Source organism: Myotis brandtii, unplaced genomic scaffold, assembly GCF_000412655.1.
Source record: "Myotis brandtii unplaced genomic scaffold, ASM41265v1 scaffold488, whole genome shotgun sequence".
NCBI classification, from domain to species: Eukaryota; Metazoa; Chordata; class Mammalia; order Chiroptera; family Vespertilionidae; genus Myotis; species Myotis brandtii.
Genome location: NW_005368638.1, coordinates 1,094,149 through 1,105,327, shown reverse-complemented (window position 1 = coordinate 1,105,327; position 11,179 = coordinate 1,094,149). Strand labels below are relative to the sequence as shown.

Genomic DNA, 11,179 nt, shown 5'->3' with positions numbered 1-11,179 from the left:
AAACCAGCATTTTTTTTTTCTTTTTAAGTCCTCCTCTAAGGATATGTTCTTTTCATTGATTCTAGAGAGAGAGGAAGGGAGAGGGAAAGAGAAAGAGAAACATTGATCAGTTGCCCAAGCAACCCACAACCTGTGTATGTGCCCTCACCTGGAATCGAACTCATGACCCTTTGATGTGTGGGAGGACACTCTAACTACTGATCCACACCAACCAGGGCCTGGAGCTACAATGAGTTCCCTCAGGGGGGGTGCTGCTCATCCAGAAGCCGGGCTCATGGCTGGTGAGTGCAGCGGAGGTGGCAGGAACCTCCGTGGCAGCACTGAGGAGCAGCGAGCCGAGTGGTAGGGAGCAGCAAGCAGGTGGGCGGTAAGGAGCGAGGGGTCCCAGACTGTGAGAGGGCACAGGCCGGGCTGAGGGATTCCCCCCACCCCCAGTGCACGAATTTCGTGCACCAGGCCTCTAGTCAACATATATGCATCTCACAGCCTATCTTTAAAATATGCAAAACTACTGACAGATCTAGCAACACGTGAGAAATGGATTAATCAATAATTGTAGACAGATATTAAACACACCCTAGAAACTGCTTGAATATTCAAGGGAATCAGTAGATTGACTAATGAAAGAATTCAGCAAGTTTGCTAGACACAAAATCAAATTATTAATTCAATAGTAAAAAATTAAATACCGTTCACAATATCAATAAAACTACATTTAGGACTTAACCTAATGAGGAATATAGAAGACTTATAGAGAACATTTAGTGACTCAAATAAAGATGAGAAATTAGAAATATATTTCAAGTTTGTGAAAGGGGGTATTTTTAAAATGCCAGTTTTCTTCAAAAAATATATAAATTTAATATAGACTCCAATTTAGTGCAGGCAGATTTGAGGGGAAATCTGACATACTGATGCTAAAGTTCAAGTTACAGTTGAAGATTTACTAGATATCAGAAAATAAAAAACACAACAGTCCTAGAGCAGGAACAGAGGGCCCACCAATTCACTTGAGCATAAGCACTGCAGTGCAGCACAGTGTGAGTGAGCATGCTGGATGAAGACGAGCTACGCCCCAGGCATGTGGAGGGGATGGCACAAGATGTCATCACGCTACTCACAATGGCATGTAACTTAAAACATCAATTGTTTATTTCTGGAATTTTCCATTTAATATTTTTGGACCACGGTTTATTGTGGGTAACCAAAACTTTGGATAACTGAAACTGTAGATGAGGAGGGAACTCTGTGTACAAATACTGAATTATAATGTTGTATACCTGGTATGTGTGTGTATATACTATACACACACACACACATACACACATATCAGGTATACAACAATATATATAGTATACAAATTTTACCACAATAAAAAAGCAAGAAAAAAAGAAAGAACCCAATGAAACAGAATAGAAATATTAGTAACAAAACAATTGGGAAAGGATGGATTATTTAATAGATAATAATCAGAGAACTGGCTTTTTATAAGGAGTCTATATAAGGATGAAATACATAATTCGGTTATAGCAAAACCACAATTGACATCCCCTCCCCACAAAACTCAAATTGTTCAAATGGGTTAAAATCTAAATGTGAAAAATATAATAAAATTATAGCTAATAGAGAAAAACAGAAAATCTCTCAGGCCCCACCCCACACTTACCAAATCAGAAACTCAGGGTGGGGTCTAGCCTTCTGTTTGTTTGTTTTTTTAATTTTTATTGTTGAAAGTATGACATATGTCCCCTTTTTCCACCATTGTCCTCTTCTAGTCCCCCCACCCTCTTATAGCCAGCTCTTTCACCACCCTATTGTCTGTCCATGGGTTATGCACATATGCATACATGTTTTTTGTTTGATTTCTTCCTACCCACCCACCCCCACCTTCCCTCTGAGATTCCACAGTCTGTTCCATGCTTCTATGTCTCTGGATCTATTTTGTTCATCAGTTTATTTTGTTCATTAGATTCCACATATGAGTGAGATCATGTGATACTTGTCCCTCTCTGATTGGCTTGTTTTGCTTAATATATTACTCTCCAGGTCCCTCCATGCTGTCTCAAAGGGTAAGAGATCATCTTTTTTTACTGCTGCATAGTATTCCCTGGTGTAAATGTACCACAGCTTTTTTATCCACTCATTTACTGATGGGCACTTGGGCTGTTTCCAGATCTTAGCTATTGTAAATTGTACTGCTGCTATGAAAATAGGAATATGCATACATTCTTTCTGATTGGTGTTTCGGGTTCCTTAGAATATATTCCTAGAAGTGGGATCACTAGGTCAAATGGCAGTTCCATATTTAATTTTTTGAGGAAACGCCATACTGTTTTCCATAGTGTCTGCCCCAGTCTGCATTCCCACCAGCAGTGCACTAGGGTTCCTCTTTTTCCACATCCTCAACAACACTATCATTTATAGATGGTAGCCATTCTAACAGGTGTGAGGTGATACTTCATTGTCATTTTAATTTGCATCTCTCCGATGATCAGTGACTGAGCATTTTTTCATGTCTCTTGGCCATCTGTATGTCCACTTTGGAGAAGTGTAATGGCTTGGGTTGATTTCTGGGATCTCTATTCTGATCCATCGATCTATATGCCTGCTCTTGTGCCAGTAACAGGCTGTTGATTACGGTGGCTTTGTAGTGTAACTTGGTATCTGGTATTGTGATCCCTTATTTGTTCTTTCTTAAGATTGCTGCAGCTATTTGGGGTCTTTTTTTTTTGGTTCCATATAAATTTTTGAAGTATTTGTTCTCGATCTGTGAAATATGCCATTGGTATTTTAATAGGGATTGCGTTGAATCTATAGATTGTTTTGGGTAGTATGGATATTTTAATTATGTTAATTCTACCAATCCATGAATACAGTATATTCTTCCACTTGTTTATATCTTCCTCTATCTCTTTTTTCAATGTTCTGTAGTTTTCCAAGTACAAGTCTTTTCCTCCTTGGTTAAGTTTATTCCTAAGTATCTTAATTTTTTTTTTTTTTTGCATTGGATTGTTTTTTTAGTTTCTCTTTTTGAAAGTTCATTATTGGTATATATAAAAATGCCATCATTTCTGGGTGTTAATTTTGTATCCTGCTACATTGCCGAGTTCATTTAATACATCAAGTATTTTTTTGGTGGAGTCTATGTACAATATCATGTCATCTACAAATAATGAGAGTTTTACTTCCTCCTTTCCTTAGCCATGTTTTAATCACTGGCAGGATGATTCTGTTACACATCCAAGTTTGAGAACTAGTAATCTAAGCAAACATTCAGCACCATAGGCAGTACCATCTATACTTCCAAGCCTTCAGAATATCTAGTTCCTACAGCAATTTTTGTCACATTACTCATAAGTCACTAGATGAGTTATCTGTATACCTTTCATCCACTAGACTGTAAGTCTCTGGTGGGATGGAACTATTATATTATGATCATAGCACTTAACAGTATCTCCCATACTACAATAATGATCAATATGTTCAATGCCACCCATTCTTATATTCCCACCTTTCTGTAAATATTTTAAAAAGTTAAATATGTCCTTATTGTCTTAACTCTTTTAAAAAATATAATTTATATTGATTTTAAAGAGGAAGAGAGAGATAGAAACAGCAATGATAAGAAAGAATCATTGATCAGCTGCTTCCTGCATGCCCTCCACTGGGGACTGAGCCCAGAACCTGGGCATGTGCCCTGACCAGGAATCAAACCATGACCTCCTGGTTCATGGGTCGACATTCAACCACTGAGTCACACTGGCTGGGCTGTCTTAACTCTCCTTAAGCTGGTTTATCATCACATTTCCTTTATGTTATTTACAATATGGTACTGAATTACAAATAGGCATATAGTAGTGACACACTGTATTGTGACACCCACATTCAAATCAGTAGAATTTTATAGTACAGAAAAGGCAATGCTAAGTGTTACTAAAATATGAACTCTTATTAAGTGCGAAGTTTTACTAAATTGTTAAAAAGGCCAAAACTGGAACCCAGCAGCAACATTTGCAAAATATAATTTTTTTTCCATTTTGGTGTTTTAAAGCATATTTACCTGAGGTGTGACTGTGCTGTCAATCAGATTCTCAGTTAGAGATAAAAGCAAGGCATCAAATTCATCTGTAGCATCCTATGGAGACAAAATATATATAGTTGATAAATGACCCACTAATCAGACTACTCTTTCTATATCCTCTCAATTTAAATTATCATTCTGACCGAGGCCTGATTGGTGTTAACCTTTAAACAAACAGGGACATTCAGGAATCATGTTTATTAGTGATTCCACTTTTACTGGGAGGGGAACCTAGACTATAATCAGAATTTTAAAAAGCTAGGCATTATGTGAATTTGCAGATTAGCCATTCCTTTTGGTGAGACAAAATGTGGGTAAGGTTAAGACTGTTCTGGTTCTTTTTTAAAAAATCCTCACTTGAGGATATGTTTTTCATTGATGAGAGGAAGGGAGGGAGGGAGAGCGAGAGCGACACCGATCAGTTGCCTCATGCATGAGCCCCAACAGAGGATGGAAAGCACAACCTGGGTAATGTGCCCTGACCTAGAATTGAACCCACAGACCTTAGGTGCAAGGGATGATGCTCTAACAACTGAGCAGCACTGGCCAGGGCTGTTCTGGCTCTTAGACTAGAAGAGAGGGGTAGACTAGAAGAAAGATGAGTAAAGGAGATGTCTGAATTCCAAATGCTTCTTTATCCAGGTATATGAAAACTTCACTATTTGCGGAAGAGGACAATACGAACTTCCCCATAAATGTTAATTAACACTTTTTGTTTCATTAGTATTTGAAGCACTTTATGGAACACAGTTCTGTACTGCAGAGTGTGTGCGTATGTGCATGCATGTGTGTGTATGTGTGCACATGCATGTGTGTGTATGGGGGGACAGGAAGAACTTTATAAGTACAAAAGATAAAATTCCAATATGGAAATTAGAGAAATAAGTATCTGATATGTAGTACATAACAAAAAAGGCCTTTCATTTATACAATTCTATTTCTACCTACCTGCTTTCAGGCCAACTTTAATTACACACGTGAAAAAAGTGTTCTCTCTCTTCTTACATCTCCCTCCTCCTATCTCACCATCCCATCCTCTGGCCTGGGAGAGTGCCCCAAACAGCTTGTGCATGTCTCTACCACAAGGCATTAGCATTCTCTCTCCCTTTCTATAATTCTGACCGAGGCCTGATTGGTGTTAACCAATCAGAAGAAACTATGTTTCAATCTATTTTAATCCAAAGCCTAGCATGCTGTCTAGTGTATATTATATATGCAATAAATCTTTAAACTAAATGTCCTGTTCCAAAAATCTCAGGTTCCGCTAACAATTTTCAATGGTCAAAGATGTCAATATATCTTTTTAGAATTTTAATTAGCAGAAAGGAAGATCCTGGTTGTTTGTTCATTTAACCCAAAAGTCTGAAAAGTTATACACCCAAATATTAACTACACTGTTTTGGGGTAGTGGGAATACATGTGATTTCTAATTTTTTCTTTTTTGAAATATTTGGGAAATTTCTACAATAAATGTGCTTATGTAATAGAAGAGAAAAATGATAAATGTTATTTTCAAGAATAATTTTTCATTTAACTTGCAAATTAAAACATTCACTGGGCAATGAACTAGGTTTCAATGTTTTCTAAACTGGTAAGGGAGTGGCAAGTGGGTATGGGAATGGCAGGAGCTGTGATGAGCTGGCCATACTCCAACACAATGACAGGATGCTGTTATTTCAGAAAGTTTATTTCAAGGACTAGTTAGTGCCTACTATGTGCCATGTACAGTTTGAGACACTAAGGAAGCATAGCCAGCAACCAAAAAACCAAAGACTACCCCAAACAAAAAATACCAACAAATAACACAAAAATGAGAAAAATCCCAGAGGTTCTCTTGTGGGGGATTTGACAATAGGACTCTCCCTAGAGAATTCAGGCTCAATGCTTTTCTCATAGCTTGAGTTCTGGTGTGAATCAGCATCACCAGATGCCCATGGTTGTACTACAGGATTCAACTCAGTATGGTCTTTGGGAAAACCTTTAAAAGATTAAAGATATTATTACCTTTAGAGCAGAACCATTTCCTGCAGGTGTGGTGTGCGCTGGAGCAAGGGAATCTTCAGGGAGGGGCACATTATTCTCATTTACTACAGCCCTGGAAAGAAAATTCAAATTCACATCATAGAGGTCTGTATGAGTTTGGGCAGTGTTTTCAAAGAAAGGCCTTGGGAAAGAAGTGTAACAAATTCATGTGGGAGAAGAAGAAATTACAACTTGTGAGGAGCATGACAGAAGTCCAGGTCACGCTCATATGCTTTTATGAAACCCTTTCCCACCCACCACATAACAGTTTCAAATCCAGGTCAGACTCACTCACAGATGGATCAAAATTGTGGGCTACTTTGCTTCCCTCCTAAGTCTCACTGAAGGACAGAAAAGATTTATCTTGAAAAGAAAAGCAGATACTCAAAAATGATAGATCAATAGATTGATTTTTGTAAAGCTGTTATCAAAGACGTAAATGAGAAGCTCAGTGGAACAGGAATCATACAGAATACCTGAGATATGGGAGAACAGTCAGGAACCATGAGAAGCCCACACTGAATTGTACACTTTACATACTTTATTTTTTTAAGTATTACATATGTCCCCTGAATTGTACACTTTAAAAGGGTGAATTGCATGGTATTTATTATATTTGATAAAGCTGTTACTAAAAAATAAATGACCTGAATAGACATTTCTCTAAGAAGAAAAGATGTTAATATCTTTAATCCTTAGATAAATGAAAATCAAAACCTCAATGAGACACCTCCATGTGAGGACACAGGCTGGAGAGCTCTGCTGAGAAAGAAGCAACATCTAGAATGCTCCAGGTATTACAACAGGACCAGCCAGGTGAGAGGATGCTAGAGAAAACGTTACCTGGAGGCCCGGCAGTAATGACAAGCAGGTCTAACCCCAGATGAGAACAAGAATAGGAAGTGTCTTACAGATGGCTCAACACCAGGGAGAAAGGGGGAAATGGACAGCCAAAGGTCATCCTCCACTAAGCTAACACCTCCATAGGAAATCCCAGCCCTCTCCAGTATCACTGCAAAGTGTGCAAGCGACGGGAGCAGTTCTGTCCAATCTTGCAAGGAGACTGAGAAAACAAGAGATAACCCCTAGACTGGAAAAGTCAGATGTAATTTCTGAAGTGAAAGCTAGGACGGTTGCAGCCACAACACTGAGGCAAATAGAGGCAAAGAGATGAAAAGAAATAAGGAACAGTTGTGAGAAAGAGAGAAGTGATCAGGATATTTCAGCTACTGAATACTGGATATTCAAAAAATAATGGCTTAGCTCAGTGATGGCGAACCTATGACACGCATGTCAGAGGTGACATGCGAACTCATTTTTTTGGTTGATTTTTCTTTGTTAAGTGGCATTTAAATATATAAAATAAATATCAAAAATATAAGTCTTTGTTTTACTATGGTTGCAAACATCAAAAAATTTCTATATGTGACACGGCACCAGAGTTAAGTTAGGGTTTTTCAAAATGCTGACACGCCGAGCTCAAAAGGTTCGTCATCACTGGCTTAGCTTTTTTTAGAGTTGGTGTATTTTGCCTTTAGTTAAACTCCATTTTGTTGGAATATAATGGTGTTTAATAGACCATAGCATGTTGCCAAGTCTTCGAATTTTTATTTGTTTAATATAAATAAATTTAATTAAAAAATAATGGCTTATGATTTTCTGAACTGAAAAAAGACATGTATCTTCAAAGTGAAAGATCACCTTGAATACTAACAATTAAAAAAAAACTATTCTTAGGTATACAGTAATGAAAATGCAGAACCTCAAGAATGAGCAGTAAAACCTGAAAGTTATCAGAGAGAAAAATAGCTTTGTGTTTCAGAAAGAAGAACAGCTCAGACAAAAGGAGTTGATATGAGAAACAGTGAGTATTAAAAGAAGTAATGCTTTACAATGAATTCTCCCAACACTTCGGCAAAAGACTGGTCCTGGGTAGCTTACACTGCTGCCCAACACGGAAAGAAGCACATGTAAAGCTTCTGCATCCATTCTGCTCAGCATGTGTCATGACCCAGCAATTCCACTCCTAGGCATACACCCTAAAGCAGTGGTTGCCAACCTTTCAGACCTCACGGACCACCAGGGGTCCATGGACCACCAGTTGGCAACTGCTGCCCTAAAGAATCCTCACAGCACATGTGTATACGGAGGAGCACACACAATGTTAACTTGGAACAAGCATTTGCCCATTAATAAAAGAATGAATAGAGTGTGCTTGACTCATGTAATGGCAGTTAATATGAAGGACCCATAGATAATTTTTAAGTACAAACATGTCAAAACAAAAACCACTGAATTATACACTTTACCTACTTTATTTTTTTTAAGTATTACATATGTCCCCTGAATTGTACACTTTAAATGGGTGAATTGCATAGTATCTAATCTAATAAAAGAGAAACATGCAAATTGACTGCACCTCCGCTACGCCCCAAGCCATGCCCACCAGCCAATCAGAGTGACTATATGCAAATTAACCCAACCAAGATGGTGGCCTGCAGCCATGGAGCTGGAGCAAGCAGGAGGCTTGGTTGCCCCGGTGATGGAGGAAGCCAAGCTTCCCGCCTGCCCTGGCTGGCTGTGGCCTCCACTCAAGGCAACAAAGTTTCACTTATAGAAGATAAATAAATCCCAGATACCTGCTTCCAGCAAGCCTTCACTGGGAGCTTGGGTGGCTGGGGGCTGTGGCCAGCCCAACAAAGTTTCAATTATAGATGATAAATAAATCCCAGATACCTGCTTCCAGCCAGCCTCCACTGGGAACTTGGGTGGCTGGGGGCCATGACCAGCCTGCAAACAGCCATCAGCCCCTCACCCAGTCTGGCCACACCCTCATGGGGCAAGGGTCCCCACTGGGGGGCTTGGCAGCCTGCAAACAGCCATCAGCCACCCACCCAGGCTGGCCAGGCACCCCAGGGCCTGGGGGAAGCTGCGAGGGCCGGGGGCAGCCGGGGCAGCTGGCAGTAGCGGCAGGGTGATGGGGGCGGCACCTTCCCCTCATCAGCCAGTCATCGCCTCCCGCAAAGGTAGGCCAGACTGAAGCTTAGGAGCGGGCCTAAGCCGTCAGTAGGACATCCCCTGAGGGCTCCCGGTCTGTGAGAGGGCACAGGCCAGGCTGAGGGAATCCCTCCCCCCATCCCCGTCTGCCCCAAGTGCACGAATTTTTGTGCACTGGGCCTCTAGTATTGACTATAAAAATGTGGGTTTATTTCTGAGCTCTCTATTCTGTTCCATTGGTCTATATGTCTGTGTTTTATGCCAGTACCATGCTGTTTTGATTACTATGGCCTTGTAGTATAGTTTGACATTAGGTAATATGACTCCTCCAACTTTGTTCTTTTTCAACATTGCTGTGGCTATTTGGGGTCTTTTGTGGTTCCATACAAATTTTTGGAATATTTGTTCTAGTTCTGTTAAATACATCATTGGTATCTTGCTAGGAATTGCATTGAATGTATAGGTTGTTTAGGGTAGTATGAACATTTTAATTAAAATTAGTGATGTTAATTTTTCCTATCCATGAGCACAGTATATGCTTCCACTTATTTGTATTTTCTTCAATGTCTTATAATTTTCTGAGTACAGGTCTTTCACTCCTTGATTGAATTTATTTCTAGGTATTTTATTCTTTTTGAAGGAATTGTGAATGGGACTGTTTCCTTAGTTTTCCTTTGTGATAGTTCATAATCAGTGTATAAAAATGCAACTGATTTCTAGATATTTATTTTGTATTCTGCTACTTTACTGAATTCATGTACAGTTATAGTTTTTTGGGTTCTCTATATACAGTATCATGTCATCTGCAAATTAATAACAATATTCCTTCTTCCTTTCAAATTTGGATGCTTTTTATTTCTTTTTATTGTCTGGTTGCTGTGGCTAGCACATCCAGTACTATACTGAATAAAACTGGTGAAAGTGGACATTCCTGTCTTGTTCCTGATCTTAATTAAGGGAAACACTTTAGTTTTTACCCGATGAGAAGAACTTGTATATTTTAAAGGATGCATTTCAAATCCTGGCAGGAAAGAAATTATTGAAAATATCAACAACCATTTAGAAAAGTAAGTCTGGAAGTAAAGTGGAGTATATTCTATGCTCTTTCCAGCCTTTAGAGTTCAAAGAAACTGGGCCATTATCTTCCTTTTGGCAAAAAAAAAGTTAATGAGGTTATTCTAAAAGGCTCCAATAATAATAGTATTAAAAATGTCAACTGATTTATTGGAATTAACTAAAAGGTTAAGTTAAAATTTCAGTTTTACCCCAATCACCAATTAATATGTTTGTTGAATACTAATTATAAAGTCTTATATACAAAGCCTGCTATATTCTTAAGTGCTATGTTGATTACAGTTTCTGGAACCAAATATAATTAATCAGAAAATGCTCCACTGAGTAAGTTTTGAATAATGAGGAAAAAAAGCAGCATTCATTCATTCAACAATGTTTAGCAACAACTAAGCACAGAACATTGAATACACAGTGATGAAAGAAACAAATTGGCATAGAGCAGGGAAAAGGCCCAGAAGACAAATAAATGGCATAATGCCCATTAAAAAAGAGAGAGGCACAAAGGACTGCAAAAGAAAAGCAAAGAAATTTGTTGGACTATGAGAACCTATAGTAAGAAAGTTTATAAGGGATGGCGGCATAGGTAAACACCGGAAATTGCTGCCTCGCACAACCACTTCAAAAAAACAACTAAAAGACAAAACGCGCATCATCCAGAACCACAGGAAGGCTGGCTGAGTGGAAATTCTACAACTAGAAGGAAAGAGAAAAGCACACTGAGACTCAGAGGAGGTGCGGTGTGGAAATAAAGTGCAGAGGTTCCGGGCGAGTCTCTGGGACCCAGACCCATACGGGAAGAAACTGGACTGTCTGGCATCCGGCAGAACTCAAGGGCGGTTTTCTCCCAGAGGTTCTTGCAGCGATTACCGTGGAACAGTGAGACCCGGGTCCTCTTAGGGCAGGGCTGAGGATCAGCCATAGCTGTTTGCTCCGCCCTGTGGATTCCCTGAGACCCCGCCCCACCCAAGCTGAGTGCAGAGGCTTTTGCATATGAATGCCCTGGCC

General features: G+C 39.3%; 1 protein-coding gene across 5 annotated transcripts in view; it reads right to left on the bottom strand.

Moving 5' to 3' along the window:
• The window catches only part of EPB41L5 (erythrocyte membrane protein band 4.1 like 5), a 162,019-nt gene that overhangs the window by 19,249 nt on the left and 131,591 nt on the right, over positions 1-11,179 (bottom strand). For all 5 annotated transcript variants that reach the window (XM_014547919.1, XM_005876498.2, XM_005876499.2 and 2 more), the window contains 2 exons: positions 6,086-6,176; positions 4,061-4,135 (listed from right to left, as the gene is read on the bottom strand). In XM_014547919.1, coding sequence (XP_014403405.1) covers positions 4,061-4,135; positions 6,086-6,176 — 166 coding nt within the window. The remainder of the gene's footprint in view (positions 1-4,060; positions 4,136-6,085; positions 6,177-11,179) is intronic.